The sequence below is a fragment of the Tamandua tetradactyla genome, chromosome 23, assembly GCF_023851605.1.
Source record: "Tamandua tetradactyla isolate mTamTet1 chromosome 23, mTamTet1.pri, whole genome shotgun sequence".
NCBI lineage: Eukaryota > Metazoa > Chordata > Mammalia > Pilosa > Myrmecophagidae > Tamandua > Tamandua tetradactyla.
The window spans coordinates 54,784,235-54,802,086 of NC_135349.1; the positions used below are offsets into that span (position 1 = coordinate 54,784,235).

The window sequence follows — 17,852 nt, forward strand, 5'->3', positions numbered from 1 at the left end:
GTACAAAAGGTAAATTTAAATGCAAACCAAGTACATACAAAACTTAAGACAAGTGAAGGAAAACAACTTGGAAAATGACCTTATTAGGATAATCAATGCCACAAACACAATAGAAAATCACAAAGCATGTGAAGAACAAGCAGAAATTGCCCAGCCAAATGATCAAATAAAATATCAGAGGGGACAGAGAATACAGAACAACTACTCAAGGATATTTATAAAGAAATAAAGGCTATCAGGAAGAAACTAGACGAGCATAAAGAAGAAATTGAAAGATTAAATAGAAAAATAGGTCTCACAGAGATGAAAGATACCGTAGACCAATCAGAAACACACAAGAGACACACACACAAAAGGAGATTCGAAGAAGATGGAAGAATAAGTGAACCAGGAGACAGAACAACTGAACTTCAGTGTACAAAAGAACAAATGGCAAGAAAGATGGAAAAAATGGAAGTGGATCTTAAGGAAAGACTCACAAATACAAGAATCATTCACTGATGTCTCAGAAAAAGAAGAGAAGAATAAAGGGCTGGGAAGGTTACTTGACAATATAATCTGGGAAGATTTCCCAACGCATATAAAAGAAAATACACGAATCAAAGAGACCCTATGAACTTCAAATAACATAAAACTAAACAGGCCTACTCCAAGACACATCCTAATAAAACTATCAAATGTTGAAGAGAAACAGAAAGTCATGAAAGCTGCAAGAGAAAAATAACCTACTATATACAAGGGAAAACTTGTAAGACTGAGTTCAGACTACTCAACAGGGATATTTAAGATTCTGAACGAGAAAGGCTTCCAGCCAAGAACTGTTTATCCAGCCAAGTTCTAGTTCAAAATTGATAGAGAGGGTGCATGGGGGGCTCAGTGGTAGAGTGCATGTCCTTCACGTGGGAGACCCAGGTTCAATTCCTGGACACTGCACCCCTCCCACACCACCCCCCCCCCCAAAAAAAAAAAAGAGAGATTAAAATCTTCAGAGACAAATAAAGACTGAGAGAACTAGTCAACAAGAAACCTACCCTAGAAGAAAAGGAGTCCTGCTAGCTGATGAAAAAGACAGGAGAGGGAGGTCTGGAAGAGGGCACAGAATCGAGGAGCACCAGTAAGAGTAATTTAAGGTTAAACAGAGAGAGTGGGGAAAGAATATATACATCTGGCAAACAAAAACTAAAGGACAAGATGGTAGATTCAAGACCTGCTTTTACAGGAATAACTTTGAATGCTGATAGACTAAATTCACCAATTAAAAGATACAGATTGGTAGAATGGATTTTAAAATACAATCCATCTACATGCTGTTTACAAGACACATCTTAAACCCAAGGACACAAATAGATGGAAAGCTAAAGGATGGAAAAAGATGTTCTATGTAAGCTGTAACCAAAAGAAAGCAGGAGCAGCTATACTAATATATTATAGATAAAATAGACTTCAAATAGAAAGACGTCATACGAGACACAGAAGGACCCTACATATTAATAAAAGGGACAATTCACCAAGAGGAAGTAACAATCATAAATGTTTATGCTCCCAATCAAGAAACTCCAAAGTATATGAGACAAACTGGCAAAAATGATAAAATTCAGCATCCTTTCCTCATAAAAACCAACTTCAAATGGTAGGAATTGAAGGAAACTTCCTCAGTACTCTTAAGGGCATTTTTTAAAAACCCACAGCCAGCACCATATTTAAGGTGAGAGATAAAAGCATTCCCCCAAATATAGGGAAGGAGACAAAGACAGTCACTGTCACCACTGCCATCCAACACTGTGACAGAAGTTCTAACTACAGCAATCAGGCAGGATGAGGAGATAGAAGTGACCCAAATAGGAAAGGAAGAAGTACAATTTTCATTATTTGCAAATGACATGACTTGGAAAACCCTGAGAAATCTATGACAAAGCTACTTGAGCTAATAAGTTCAGCAAAGTGGTGGGATACAAAATTAATGTACAAAAATCAGTAATGTTTCCACACACAAATAATGACCTACTCAAGGAGACAATTAAGGGAAAAATGCCATTCAAATAGTGACCAAAGAAATTAGGTATCTAGGAATAAGCCTAACCAGGGATGTCAAAGACTTAAACAGAAAACAACAAAACATTGCTGAAAGAAATAAAAAACAAACTGAATATACGGAAAGACATTCCATGCTCATGGATAAGAAGGCTGAATGTTGTTAGGATGTCAATTCTGCCCAAATTGACCTACAGATTCAATGCAATAATGATTAAAATCCCAACAACCTACTTTGAAGACTTGAAAAAGCTAGATATCAAATTTATTTGGAAAGGAAATAGACCACAAATAGCTAGAGAGATACTAAAAAAGAAGATCTAAGTGTAAGACTAACACTTTCAGTCTTTAAGCTTATTATAAAGCCACGGTCAAAATAGCATGATATTGACACAAAGACAGAAATATCAACCAATGGAATCGAATCGAGAGTGCAGAGGCCACCAAATCTATGGATAACTGATCTTCAATAAGGCCCCCAAAATCCACTGTATCGTGTGATAGAATAGTCTTCTCAATAATTGATGATGGGAGAATTGGTTATTAATAGCCAAAAGAATGAAAGAGGACCCCTAAACAGCCTATATAAAAATTCAAAATGGATTAAAAACCTAAATGTAAGAGCTGTTACCAGAAAACTTCTAGAAGATACAAGAAAATATCTTCAAGATCTAGTAATAGGAGGTAGCTTCTTATACCTTGTGCTTACACTGAGAGCACAAGCAGCAAAAGAAAAAACAGATAAATGGGAACTCATTAGGCTCAAGAGCTTCTGTGCCTCAAAGGGCTTTGAAAAAAGGTGAAGAGGCAGCCAACTTAATGGGAGAAAATATTTGGTAAACACATATCAGTTAAAGGCTTAATTCCTGTGTACGTAAAGAAATTATACACGTAGCTATGTTTCTTGAAGATGATTATATAATGATATAGCTTTTGCAATGTAACTGTGTAATTGTGAAAACCTTGTGTCTGATGCTCCTCTTATCTATGGTAGGGACAGATGAGTAAAAAATATGGATAATAAATAAATAATAGGCAGAAGACATGCAAAAAAGAAATTATACAGCTCAACAATAAAAGAACAAACAACCCAATTACAAAATGGGCAGAGGATATGAACAGATACTTTTCTGAAGAACAAATACAAATGGTTAAGAAGCACATGAAGAGATGCTCGTCTTCACTGGCTATAAGGGAAATGCAAATGGAGAAAACAATGAGCTGTCACCTCACATCTGTAAGAACAGTTGCTATTAAAAAAACAGGAAACTACAACTGCTGGAGAGGATGCGGACAACTGGAACATGTATTCATGTGGGTGGGAATGTATAATGGTGCAGTCGCTGTGGAAGAGTTTGGAGATTCTTCAGAAAACTAAATAACCATTTGCCCTACAACCCGGCAATACCACTACTCGGAATACACCCAGAAGAGCTAAAAGCAGTGACACGAACATTTGTACACTGATGTTCATAGCACTATTCACAACTGCCAAAAGATGGGAAATAATCCAAGTGCCCATCAACAGACAAGTGGTAAATAAAAATATGGAACTATTAAACTTTCCCATCCAGGAAACCCCAGGTACCCTATGAAGTATTGGGACTGCCAAGAAAATAGGACAAGCCCTGGATCTTGAAAGCTTGCCTTTACTGATTTTTGCAGTGGAGAAGCTAAAACTACTCATGACGAGGACTAAGAGTTGCTTCTAGGAAACCTCTTTTGTGGCTCAGATGAGGCCTCTCTCTAAGCTCAACTCTGCAAGAAAAATCATTACTCTCTCCCCTACATGCGACATGACATTCAGGAGTGAAAATCTCCCTGATAACTGTGGGGTGTGGCTCACGGAGATGAGTCTGACCCTGGCACCATGGGATTGACAATGCCCTTCTTACCAAAAGGGGGAAAAGAAGTGTAATAAACTAAGGCATCAGCGGCCAAGAGAGATCAAATAGACACAAGAGACTGTTCTGGCGGCTGTTCTTATGCAAGATTCAGTTAGATAGGGGGGACTGCCATGGCTTGCTAACCCCCAACCAACATCACTCCTGTTAACTCTTAAGAACACTGAGGGCTCGATCTGAGACTCTAAAAAAATTTCATGCCCTAAGTTTGCTTTCCTGGAACCTATAACTTTTCCAGAGAGTTCCTAGGTCAGATAAATCCTAAAACCCAGAAAGATCACCCTCTCCAAGATTGTCAATTAATTACATCCCTCTATTCTTTGGTGTCAATATCCCTTCTCAACGTGGAAAAACTTGAGAAGAACATTGCCTAAAGATCCCTGTAGACTGGGAGAAGGATGAAAGGAGATGGAAGAGGTATAAGAGAGAGAAAATAGAATTTAACAAATGCATATGACTGCTGAATCATTATATTAATATTTCTTGTAGCCTCCACTGTTTTGGAGCAGCTAGAATGAAAAATCTGAAACAGAGAAAGGCAGCACATAACAAACTTTGAAATCTGTTGCGTAACTACTTGTTGAAGTATACTTTGAAAATCACTGCTTTTTCTTTCTTTTCTTTGTGTGTGTATATATATATATATTTAAGAATAAAAAATGTTTAAAAATATACTATTATAAAACAAGTCAACAAAGTGTACTTCCCTCTTTTGTTTCCATGTAAGCAAGAGGAAAACTGGGATTTCAAAATAATGATTTACTGGATGATATGCAGTTGCAAATATTACAGCAAGTATAACTGAAGATGGCTAATAAGAGCCCAGCAGAAGTACCATGAACAAACTCCTTAGTCTTGAAAATGCACATATTTATACCATAGTCCTATTATTTTAGGAAATCCTAGAAAACACAATTCCTATCCTATTAGCTGTCAGAGTGATAATGCCATTCTACAGATGCTGCCTCTGAAGAACCCCATTGTGCACTCATGAGACAATAAGAGTAAAAAAGACAAATATTACCACAGCATTACTATAACATTTATTTTGACCTCAGATGTGGGTCCATGGATCACACACTGGCAACCACTGTTCTAACAAAACAAAGTGCTAGAAGCATATCCCACTGATCAAAGAGCAGATTCCTCAAGCTCTCTGCATCCTCAGCTTCCAAGATAGGTCTGGAATCTGGAGGAAAAGGAAAGAGAACTCGAAACAAAAAGAAGACAGCCGAGAGGCTGCACACCTTGATTTATTGCCAGCTGCTCTCACGGTCCTGCCCAGAAACGCAGGTGGAAGCTCCTGAGCCCAGCCAGGGTCCTGTGAAAACACTGCTGGGCAGATCAGCACGCAGGCTCTCACGGCAGTCCTTTGGTGGAGGGCACCAAAACAGAGTGTGCGAATGGTCACCTGAAACACACACTTCCTGATGTGCTCTGCAGAGGAAGGGCTCCCAGTGAAACCCCTAAAGAAGACCCAGCACCCCATTCTTAGGGGCTGCAATCCACGTGGGCGGGAAGCTCTCTGCATGGCCCAAGGGCAAGCCTCATTCAGACCTGGACAATACCTGGCCCAAGATTTCTCAAATCAGTTTGATCAAAAAACCTTTTTCTCCAGCTCAGAATATTTTAATATGCCTGGTATTTTAGGAATTATTGCTTTAAAGGACAAGTTTAACCACCCTAGAACTGGAGAGGATTTCTTTTGACCAACATCTATACTGATTTTTTCCAGAGTCAATAATTTCTAATGGTGCAGTCTTAGTTGCATCCACAGGCTGTATTCTTTCTGTGCCTCACACTGTTGGTGTGTCGCTGGGGAAGCAGCTGAGGGTCCCCCTCCTCCTTGCCCACCTTCCTCCACACAGCAGTCTGTGAAACCCTTAAGCCCCTTTCTCACCTGACCAAGCCCCTGGGCCCTCCCACCTTCTCCCACCTCCATGCACTCTTCTATCTAAAACATGCTCCAAGACACCTTCTGCACCAGCCGTGGGCACCTCTCTGCCCAGCAAAACAGCAAATGCATAAAAATGCTTGAAGGAAATGCAGGTGAAAGCACTGATGTGCAGATCACTAATGTGTCTTCTCACGTGGCCAAGATGGGAAGCACAGCACAGCAGTATGGACAGGCTGGACTTCGAAAGAATGTGCACCTCCCACACCACATGGACAGACCAAACAGAGAAACCAAAGAAAAATATTTGCAAAACATACAACAAAGGAGAAAAATCCTCTTCTATATACTGTTCACAAACAATTTTTAAAAGACACAAAACATACAAAAAGGAAAATAGTCAAAAGATACAAAAGTATCTCAAAAAATAAGTACACGTGGTCAGTGAATACCCAAGATACTGACCTCAATAATAAGCTAAACAACACGAGTGCAGCTTTAGCACATCAGACACTCAGGGGCAGGCATGAGGGAGCTGGGAAAAGAGGAGTCCCAGGCATGGCTGATGTCATCAGCAGCCCACCTCAACCTGGACCCTCACTCCCAGGGGCCACACCCAGCGCTCCACCTTCATAGAAATGATCAGGCAAATTGGGAAAGCCATGCACCAAGATATTCACAAGAGCAAACACCCAGAAACACCCCCATGTCTAAGCATAGGCCAGTGCTTATTCAAATCATGGTGAAGCCACACCTGCCGATGGAATGCCAGATGCCTGGCAGGGCAGGGGCTGTCAACAGCCTCGCCCACCAGAGCTGGAGCACAATGAGGACTAGAGCCCTGAGTGTCCCAAACTGTCTCAACCCTCTGGATCCAACGCCTAATAAACATCCATTTCTGGTTGCCCACATGAGTCCTCCTTCGCAGGGCACTCCAGGCAGGTGTGGAAGAAGTGAGGCTGTGCATTTGCAGGACGTGCCCCTAAAGGCCGAGGCGCCCACCACCAGCCCCACTTGCAGCTCTCTTCCTGTGCCCCACACTACAATTCTAAACAGAGCGAGACGGACACCTCTCAGGTCTTACCAAGGGTTTCCATTGGCCTGCTTCTCCAATAATAACCTCTTCTCATCTTCAGAAAACTGCAAGTCCAGTTCAAAAGAATTCGTGTCCAGGTCGTGGATATACTGTTCGATGTTGCTGCCCGACCTCTGCGGCAGGCCCACGTCTGAGGCAGACAGGGAGTGGGAGGATGAGGACGATGACACCTGCATGCAGCCAAACTGGCTCAGGAGATTGTCATACTGCATGGAAAAATGGGGGAAATGAGAATAGCTCCTTAGCCTCCCTCTCCAGGCCAAAGATGCACACACACCCTGCCCGTGGTCACTGACGGAGTGTCCTTCTCATGGCCCGCACACCCCTTAAGCTCAGAGGACGGCCATGCAGGAGAGGGGCCTGCTCAGAAGGCCCTAGGCGCAAGTTGCACAGTCGTGCCCACTGAGTGTGGGCAGCTCACTAACTTCTCCTCCACTGGACATCCGGTCATGGAATCAAGGCAGAGCTGGAATCTACCTGGTTCCAGTTACTCTTCTCCTGAAAGAACACAGGTCAAAGAGGGATAAACCTCAGTCTTACCTCCAGGTAGAGGAGACCTGGTCCCTCGGCCCACATGGGATCAGCACAGCAGAAGCAGCCAGGGGCCTGCTGACCTCTGCAAATCCCTTTGGACTGGGGACTGTGCTGCCTTCTGGGGGGAGGGGAATGGGGGGCCTGTGGGGGAGGAGAAGCCACTCAACATCTCAGTCGCGACAGGGTGCACATGGCCTCGGAGGCCGTCTGGGCAGCGGAAGCTCAGTGCCAGCCCAGATGACCAGCTCAGGTCAGCGTGGCAGAGCTGCTGCTTCTTTTGGCCCAGTGATCACATATTTCTGAGTCTGCAGTCGCTACCACATGCTTTGATTTGACTAATTGCATTCAATTAAAAAATATATATATTCCTTTCAATATCAGCAATGACAAATCAAGGCTGCTCTAGACAGAGCTGCCTGACATTCCAGGGGAGCTTAAAACCCGCAGCAATACAGCAAGAGTCAGGACTTCCCTGTGCGCACTGGGGCAGGCCTTCGACAACCGGTGCTGCTGGCAGGGCTGAAGCACGCCAGCAAAGGCCTGTGCTGCCCAGGAACATGGCCCCATATATGCCCTGCACGTGCGCATGGCAGATGTCCCCACACTAGCCTTCCCAAGGCCTTCTCCAAGGCCCTGCACCACCCTGCCCCCAGAGATCCCGTGCCCACCCTCCTCACTAGCTGCCCCATGGGCAGTCTTTGCCCAAGTGCCCTCACTCACAGGGCATGCTCCACACCCGGACGTTGGCCCCTGCTGGGCCCACTTCCTCCATGGGGACTCCCTCTGGCCCTAAATGGCCTTTGAGAAGCACCTCGCAGTTTACAGAGGCTTCCACAGGCCCCACCAGAGAGTCACAACAAGATTGCCAAGCCAGCAGGACAACTGTTACCATCATCTCCATTTCTGAAATAGGCAACAGAGACTGGACAATCTGGGTCAGAGGTCACTAGCCAACACTAAATTCCAAATGGGTCTTTGGCATCGTCGCAACACAGCAAGTGGCTCCCCCCCTACCAGGAAGGCTGCTTGAGCAAAGCCAGGACCACCATGCAGATATGAGTGAGTCATCCTGGGGGCTCCTGCAGAGAGCTCCAGGCTAGCCATTTGTCTACTTTCTTCTCCCCTAAGTGGCACCTGGTGCTGACCCAGGACACAAAAGGTGGCTCAGGAGAGGTGTGTGGGCAGATGAGACTAGGCTACAGGGCCTGCCTGCTGACCCAGAGGGAAGGGACCCTGGATCCAAGCCCACATGGGACTTCCCTCCCAGGCCCAGTATCCCACATCTCACTCACATTCCAGCACGTCAGTCTCCAACAATAAATACTCACAGCAGCAATAGAAAGGAAATTAGAAGGGAACGGGACTGCCTGCTTTCTCCATTCCCTGAACAGCAGTATTTGTTTGACTTCCCTGCCCCTCAGACCAAGATCCCTTCCTCAGAAGATGGTGATTCTGCTGGAGTCTGTCGTGATGGGTGCACACTGCAGGGTGTGCCATCAACACAGCAGAAAGTGACACGGTCTTTTTCAAGACTCATTTGGTAAACTGAGAAAATGTGAAGTCTGGGACAGAACGCTTTCTGCTGAACACATCCCAAGGCTTCTGAATCACACAGCTTTAAACGCTGAGAGAATCATGAAGCCCAGGTTCTCGCCAGGTGCATATCACGCAATGCCAGAGACAGAGAGGCACCCCTAAGTGTGCACTCACTGACCTGCCCCACAAGGGAGACTGGTCCTGGCAGCTTCTTCAGAAAGCAGCCAGTGTGACATGCTGCTTTCCTGGGAGTGTGGCCCTCCCCAGAGGGATGCCAGCCACTTTTCCAGGAAGGCTGCCACATGGCAGAGGCCAGAAGGGCCCACTGGAGACACAGTGTGTGCTCCCACCGGCTGTGGCTCATCCACAGTCACATGGCCAGAGCACCAGGTGGTGTGTGCGTGGGGGTGGCCTAGACTGTGGGAGACGGGCCCTCTACTGTCTGCACATGCAAAGCCTGTGCCACACTGGAAGCTGGTCAGGGGTGAGCATAGGCGACTCAAAAAAAAATGGACTTAGGATAAACTCTATAATCTTTAAGAGGTAATCCTGGTAGTAATTTTGATTTAGCTAGACAAAATTATGACAAAATTTTAGATAAAATAATGGTTTTATCTAGAATTTCAAAAGTGGAATTCCAATATACTGTCATTGGTTAAATGAGTCAGCAACTTAACCCCATGTTGACTGAAGTCAAACCAGAAAAAAAAAGAAATGCCAGTGATGATATAAATATTTAGAATAAAATTTAAATATTAAATCCGGGAGTGAGGCAGGCGGTGGAGGGTGGAGAGGGCGTAGAGCTGAAACGAGACTTCCCACAAGTCGATAACTGTTGCAGCTGGGGGATGGGCACACTGTCCCTTTATGCTGGTCTGTGTACTTTCGGCTATGTTTCCTATCTTTCATAATAAAAAGTTTCAGTTTTTAAAACCCCATGTCTGAAGCTGAGCCCCAGAAGCTGGGCAGGCAGCCAAGCTGCGACTGTGGGTGCTCCTAACAGACCGCAGAGCACTACAGCCCCCAGGACTGGGCTGCAGGCCCCACCTCTCACCAAGCACCAAAGCCAGAAGGGACTACTATCCACCCTCCCAATGCGTGTCTCTGAAAGTCTGTCTTGGAAAGATAAGTAGCATTCTGGATTGTCTTTACACACACAGTAAGTTATAAAGGCCCCAAACCAAAGCAAAAGGTGACGAGCCCACAGGCACCTCCCTTTCCCCTCCACCCCCCAGGTCACCACCCTGCTGGGATGCGTGCAGAGGCCACTGTTCCTGCTGGCTGTGATGTGCCCCCATCCACCACCCAGTGTCTGGCTCCACAGACCCTTCTGGTCTGGGTGAGAACTGACTGCACTATTCACAGCCCAGGAAATAGGAAGAGTTAACCAGCCCAGGAGCCTCATGGCTCTGCACTCCTGGCTCCCATGTAGGTGACCAGAAGGTGGGCCCATGAGCACAGGGGGCTTGAGGAAGGCTCATCAGCCATGAGGCTTGCCAAGCACGACTCAAGATGCAGCACCAAGTGCTCAGCCATGAACTGGCCTCGGACGATGGTCCAGACACTCTCTGGAGCCCCTCATCACACGGGTGGGCTCATGCCTCTCAGACTCGCCTGGGCATGCGGCACAAGAGCAGCCCCACCGCCCCGGCCACCGTGGTGTGCAGGCTGGCTTACGTTCCCATAGCAGTCTTCGTCGTCTTCAGACATGGCTGGCAAGTACGCCGTGAGCTTTGGGGGCGTCTGACGGTGCAGACCCTCCCAGGTAATGGACTCAAAGAATGGATGGGCCTTCAGGGGGCTGTACCCTCCCATTTCTTCACATCCTAATCGCTTGGTGGCATCTAAAACCTTCAATAAAAGTTAAGACAAGTCAGTGTCACAGTTAACAAGTAATTCTGACCAAAGCAATGAGCTGATTGATTCTTTTCCATTCTCAGTATTTCCTAGAAATAGAAAGGGCATGACACGTGCCCCAGTTCAGCCCAGCCTCACCTGCTCTCCAGAGCTCCTTTCCCCTTCCTCTCACGGGTGAAAATGAGTGACAACCTCATAATCTAACGAAGCACAGCAAGTGTTCTTTTAAAATACACAGGGAAAGGTCCTGAAGGTGAGCAGTTGGTGTCTCTCCTGGCATCACCCAAGGCCTTGGACTCCAATGGCCGCAGGGCATTCCCTTCCTCCCTGAGAGCCCCACCACCCTCTCTGAGAGGAAAGAGTGGGAGGATGGGCTAGAAGAGGGTACCGGGCAGGCCTACCACCTCCACAATGGGCCATGCTAGCTCCACACCCTGGGCCCACATGCTGAGGCAGGGTGATTCCAGGCCCAGGACAGCCAGTGAAGGAGAGTCCAGGTCAAAATCACATTGTGGCCACTTCAGTGTCTAGACTAGAAAGGGGTCCACCTCTGCGAAGTAACACTGTCTTTGATATATGTGCTTGTTTGAAAGGATTATGTACCCTAGAAAAGTCATGTTTTAATCCTGATCTATTTTATGGGAGCAGCCGTTTCTTTTAATCTCTATCCAGCACCACGGAATTTGATTAGATTATCTCCATGGAGATGTGGCTCCCAATTGTGGGTATTAACCTTTGATTAGAGGGAGGCGCGACTCCACCCATTCCAGGTGGGTCTTGATTAGTTTACTGGAATCCTTTAAAAGCGGAAGCATCTTGGAGAAAATGAGAGCGCCACTAGACAGAGAGCCCATGCAGTCAGCGACCTTTGGAGATGAAGAAGGAAAACGCCTCCAGGGGAGCTTCATGAAACAAGAAGCCTAGAGAAAGCTAGCAGATGACACCATGTTTGCCACTTGACTTTCTAGTTGAGACAGAAACTCTGAATTTCACTGGCCTTCTTGAACCAAGGTATCTTTCCCTGGATGGCTTAGATCAGACATCTCTACAGCCTTAATTTAATTAGAACATTTTTCGTGGCCTTAGAACTATAAACTTACAACTTAATAAATCCCCTTTTTAAAAAGCCAGTCAATTTCTGGTAAATCGCATTCTGGCAGCTAGCAAACTACAACAACACATTCCCTCTAAAACCTTCCTGCAGACTCTCTAAGGCTGGTATCTACAATGTCACCTGCTGCTTTAGTGAACCCAGGTGCGCCAGCATCAGGTGACTTAAATACTATGTAATGCTGGTGACCAATGCTATGTGACATGGTACCCTCCATCTCGTTAAGGTCAAGAGCCAGGATTTTACAAATTGAAAAGGACTTAAAATTAGATGAGCTATAAGTTATTCACCTATCTATGATAGTTATTAACCCTGAAAATGCTGTCTAATTCAACACGGGGTGCCTCCTGGAAGCTGTTCTGCACACAGGTTCAGAGGGCCTTGGGGCAGGCGCCATTGGACCACTACCAGGAAAAAAATTCAAAATACTTACCAAGAGTTTTTCAACAAGCTCCCTTGCCTTAGGGAAGAATTTTTCCGGAAAGTCATACTCCAATTTAATGATCTTCTGAAATATAAGATATTCGTTTCTGTAAAATAAGAAGAACAATTGCAGGGCAAGGTCGTACAAATCTGCACAGTGCAGGTTCCACGTGTCCTGGGGCAGCGCAAGCTTGCTCTCGGCCATGCCACCGCTCACACACTTCACAGAGCCACACACCAGCACAGCCAAATCACTGCCCTGCCCCTTCCACTCCTCTGCTAGGAAGGATGGTGGTATCAGCACCCATGACAGCTAGGAGGCATGGGGAGGCAGCTTCTTACCCTGCTCGGAATGGTGGTAGTCCTGCCACAAGTTGGTATATTATGCATCCGAGAGCCCAAAGGTCTGAACTTTAAGGGAGGGGAAAAACAAAGAGAAATGGCATTTATACAATGGAAGTGACCAGCACAGTTCATTTTCAGTTCTGGGTGCTGGTTATGCCGTCCTCGTTCCGGTCTCCACCAAATCTCTCCTTCCGAGTCAGTAAGCGGGAGGGCTGGGGCTTGCCTTGGCCCTGCCTCCAGGCAGCAGGCACCACGAGCCACTCTAGCCCTCAAAGCCTTGTGCTCACAGCTCTCTGTTGTCCTGAAGTGTGGGTCCCCGTGCCTAATCACACACTCTAGCAAGCAGGTCAAACATGAGGTGGGAGGCTTAGGAAGGGTGCTTAACGCCATTTCCAAAAATGACTATAGGAGTAAGAGGAACAGAGAGCATTCTTCCTTCAGCATGGAGCCAGGAGAGAGGGAGAGGAAGCCCAGAGGACAGGCAGGGGCTACAGTTCCCAGCTCACTGGGCTCACAGCATTTGCCCTGAGGACACAGAGGCAAAGGCAAATACGTGGAGCCAAAGCCAAGGTCCACAGGATGTGCAGCAGCCCACTTTCTCCTTTCCTTCATGGCTCCACTGGAAGTCCCATGCCCCTCCTTAGTTATTTGCATTCTACATTTTTAAAGGTTAAACACTACAGTTTTAAAGTTTTATGAGGCATTTCTAGAACATGGCTAGATTTCCCAAGGAGTTCCAAGCTGTCAGGAGACCCTGGAAGGGGCTGCTTCTCCTGGCCTAGAGTTTGTATACCACAGATCCTCTCCCACTTCCCTTCCTGCTCACTGGCTCTCGGTCCCTGCCTCACCTCCCCTTCAGCGCTGGCCTTAGAGTTCGGAGTCCAAGATTTACTTTACATGCTCTATTTCCTCTGAAGGTGTTATGTTCTATGCCCAGTTCAATCCTGTGAGGGCATCAAGATGCACCTCTGCCCCTCATTGCAGCCCTAAAGGTGCAATATTTTACACCTAGCCCTAAAGGTGTGGAGGCCTAGGGCTTGCTGGATACAGGCTGTTCCTGGAAGACGCCACACCTACAGCCTGGAATTCTGGAAGATCAAGTCACAGACTGTGGTTGAAAGCAACCACACCAGCCAACCCTGAAACACAGCACTAGGGACCTTGGGCGGGTAGAGGCTCTCTGTTCTCACATCCCAAGCCCTGGGGCATCACAAAGCACTCCACTGGAATGAAAGAAAGCAACAGATTAGAGACTTGAGTCACCATAGACAGACCATGGAAAAATGAATTTACATTCAACTCAAAAGCAGTTTCCACATTTGGTTTCCTATACTGTTAAGGGTGGTTTAAAACGGGGAGCTACATAAGAAAAGGGACAGAAAAGCAGGCTCCATCCAGTGCCAGCCAGCCGAGCGTGGGGAGGGTGGGAAGTGAGCTGCAACCTGATGCCTTCACGGGGCTCCCCCCAGAGAGTGCATTAAGAAATGAAAGAGCTTTGGGGTGACTTCCTCTCCCCTCCAGGCGGTATGTCTGCACCCCCACCCCTGGGAGTGTCTGTGAAAGCTGTCATGCTCAGAAACGCCATCTATAACCCCTGGTCACGCACTGCCCAGCTACCCCTCGCATGCTGACGGCCATGGCAATCCATGGCCTAAGAAGGTGGTCCCCTGAAAGCTGCCAGTGCAGAGCACTGATGCTGGAGAGCACCCCTAAGGGAACCAGAACCGTGAGGGCCCATTAGCTCACGGGCGGGGGGTGGTGAGTGGGAGACCTGAGTGGTGACAGCCTCAGACAGCATCTTGCTGGCCCAGTGAGGGAAGAAGCCAGGAACAGCTTCGTTCTACAGGTGTTCCTGCAACTGCTCCCCAGCTGTCAACTTTGAAACCCCAAATGTTAACAAACGATACCCTGCCAATCTTCCATCTCCTGACCCCTGTTGGCCTCAAGAGCCCCTCAGATTTCTTCCCACTCCTGGCCACCAGCTCCTCCAACTTCCTTTCTTCCACCACCTAAGTGTCCTGTGGAGGCTGACCCGTCACCACAATGCAGATCTGGACTTGCAAAGCAAAGCTCGCTCATGTGCCCCTTGGACGCCCACACTGTTGCTGCTTCATGACCTGACCAAGGCCACCATCAAAGAACCTCAGGCCTGTCACTGCTGCCGGGCTCAGTGCCAGCTCACCCTCTGCAGGGTTCTTTCTCCTGCCCCCACCTAAGCGCCTGCTCTCTCCCACCTATGCTGCCTTTCCCAGCCTCTTCCCCCTCTCTGACAGAGCCCAACACACCCAACAGCCACCTGCACCCAGCCATGCTCGCTGTCCTCTGCCCACCCAAAGTGGCACCTAGGAGTCCTGGGCCCAGAGTCCAGGTGGAAACCCCGTATAACCGGTACAGCCCCATCAGTCACACTTTCCCCACTGAAAAGCCCAGTCTCTACTGCTCTTCCTCAAGGAACACCACATCTTCAACCATAAAGTAACGCCAGACCCAGCATAAATTACTCTGTGCATGTATAAGAACAAGAAAATACTGGTTAAAAAGCAAAACACTAATTTTGTTCCAAATGTGCTTAACTACGTAAGAATCATGAAAGTTAGCGTTCTTAAATGTTAATTTTTTATTTAAAAAACTTTTTTTGATTCCCGGAGCCTGGACATGCCAGAAACAAAACCAAAAACATCATTTACAAGCAATTTTAGATATGAGAGAATAATGGATCAGATGAAAGCAGGTTACCTTTTACAGGCTGATTTCTCTGTGAGCAGTTCTGGAGAAACATACTGCGCGGTTCCTACAAACGAGTTGGCTCTGGCTGATGAGAAGAGGAAGAGGGGAACGGGTCAGGCTTGGGGTCACCGCCACACCCCATTAACAATCTAAGCAGCTGGGCAGGAGATATTCTCTGATCAGGACACCATGGTTTCAATGCGTGTCACCTGGGGCTTTCTGTAGCAGCAAGGTTCATGAGAATCACACTGTCCATTCGCAAGGGCACTCCATGTCCCAGGCCTTTCCCTCCCCTCCTACTGGACCCTGCCCCCCAAACCCAGCACTAAGCTCACTCCTCAGTGAACCACCCTGATCGTGATCCCGGAGGACCCCTCCCCTCCCAGTGCTGCTCACAGGACAAGCTTCTATGGGACATACTCACTGGCCATTCTGTCAGCTGTGCACTGCCCCACCCCCCAGACCTTATGCTTCACCACAACGGGGATCCTGTTTGATCTGCTTGCTGCTGAGCCTGCTGGGCCCACACCGAGCACACAATGAGCTCCTGCAGCCCTGCAGAGCAGGGCAGGAACAGCCGGCCCCTCAGAGAGAGTGTGGTGGCAGTTACAGGCTGGGGCACTCAACTCAGGGAGCACCACTGTGGCCCTCGGAGCCCAAGCAGCAGACGGACTCCTCTGGGCCACCCAACTCCTACAGAGGTAACAAACTCAAAGCTCTGTGCCCAAGGGACTCTGGAGGCTATGCCATGACCCCTGCCACCCCCACACAGAGACCCACCTGCAGCGCTGCCCTGCCTGTAGCCTGGGCTGGGGACTCCTCATAACAATAATAATTTGGGCCAGAGAGTATTTGCCTTCAAGGACACGTTTTTCTAAACCAACGTGAAAAGCATGCTAGGTAAAACACAACACTACCCATGCCAGAGACCCGGGTTCGATTCCCGGTGCCTGCCCATGCAAAACAAACAAACAAACAAAAAAACCACCACACCAAGACACCTGCCCGTACCCCCAAAGGCCAGGCTGCTGGTTCTCACAGTCTGGGGTCTTTGGCCCTTTGCTTCTAGAATCAGATGATGCTAAAAAGCAGCAGCAGCCCAGGAAAGCTCCATCAGGCTCCCCGGCCAGCAGCTACATCTGCACCCCAGCAAGGGTTCTTCACAGGGATGACCGGGTTCCCAGGGGACATCTGGATGCCACGACCTGGGGGCAGGGGGCTACTGGTATCTGGTGGGAGGAGGCTAGGGATGCAGCTTGGCATTCTCCAGCAGACAGGTCTGCCCCACCACAGAAAATCCACTGGCCCCAAATGTGGCCGGCTATGCACCCAAGGCCCCAGGCCCCTGCTCTCCAAAGATGCCATCCTTGATGGTCCTGAGATGACTCTGAGAGGAGGGGGAGCTGGGGAAGGAGAATGGGTAAAACTTCCTTTCCTTGTTTTTCTTCTCAAAAGTGACTGCTAGGGAGTTCAGTGCTAGAATTCTTGCCTGCCATGTGGGAGACCTGGGTTCAATTCACAGGCGGTGCAATTTTCCCCCTGCCCCACCCACCCCCCAAAAATCAATAAATGGTGCTGCAAAACAGGATACTCACAGAAAAAGAATGAAATGTGACCCCCTCTCCCTCACACACACACACAAAGTGACTGCTGTATATATCCTCAGGGACTTTATGATGTTTAGCTAATGTGGTACATTGATTTGGATGAAAGAGAGTACTTCGAGGTTTTGTTGGTCTGTTTCATTTTTAAGCCAGGATGAGAAGTGCAAATGTCTCTGAAGGAATGCAAATTGGGTGAACTGACATTGTCATTTCTGAAATATTTTATTTATCTTCACTTTATACCAGATACCTTTAAATGTTGCTGAAAATATTTTTCTGTATCTTCCTAAAAGAATTTCTTTTATTAACATACTTATAAATCATACAATTTCACTTTTTTTTCTGTTAACTGGCTAGATGAATGAGAAATGTGTTTTCTATAAATAAACACAAATTAAATTTTTGGGAACAGAAAAAGTGACTACTACAGTTATTTTCTAGTTTGTAGGGGAAGTAAACTTCTCTCCCATGCGGAGTGAAGGCTTAGCACTCAGCATCTTGGCTGGGGGCTGACTCGGAAATAAATTTACCAGTTGTTAGCTACCTGTGGTAAACACGATAGTTTCAAACTTTGTCTATTTAAAAAATTCTTTCAGGTATAAAACTATAATTCAACATCTGAATTTAAATGCAACAGAAACCCAGGCCCAGGTCACACAAATCCACCTTCAATGTCTGCACTGAGGCCCAGATGCGACAGTAGCCCTCTGCAAAATTGTAAAACTCTTAGAAGAAAATAAAGGGAAATTTTTCAGGACCTCATATTAGGCAATTATTTGCAAATATGATA

General features: G+C 47.0%; 1 protein-coding gene across 10 annotated transcripts in view; it reads right to left on the reverse strand.

Moving 5' to 3' along the window:
• The window catches only part of PDPK1 (3-phosphoinositide dependent protein kinase 1), a 118,705-nt gene that overhangs the window by 11,682 nt on the left and 89,171 nt on the right, over nt 1-17,852 (reverse strand). For 9 of the 10 annotated variants that reach the window (XM_077142089.1, XM_077142083.1, XM_077142084.1 and 6 more), the window contains 5 exons: nt 15,468-15,543; nt 12,729-12,797; nt 12,397-12,493; nt 10,673-10,846; nt 6,914-7,131 (listed from right to left, as the gene is read on the reverse strand). In XM_077142089.1, coding sequence (XP_076998204.1) covers nt 6,914-7,131; nt 10,673-10,846; nt 12,397-12,493; nt 12,729-12,797; nt 15,468-15,543 — 634 coding nt within the window. Of the gene's footprint in view, nt 1-974; nt 5,125-6,913; nt 7,132-10,672; nt 10,847-12,396; nt 12,494-12,728; nt 12,798-15,467; nt 15,544-17,852 lie in introns of those variants that run through there. The other variant, XM_077142092.1, reaches the window with a different exon arrangement.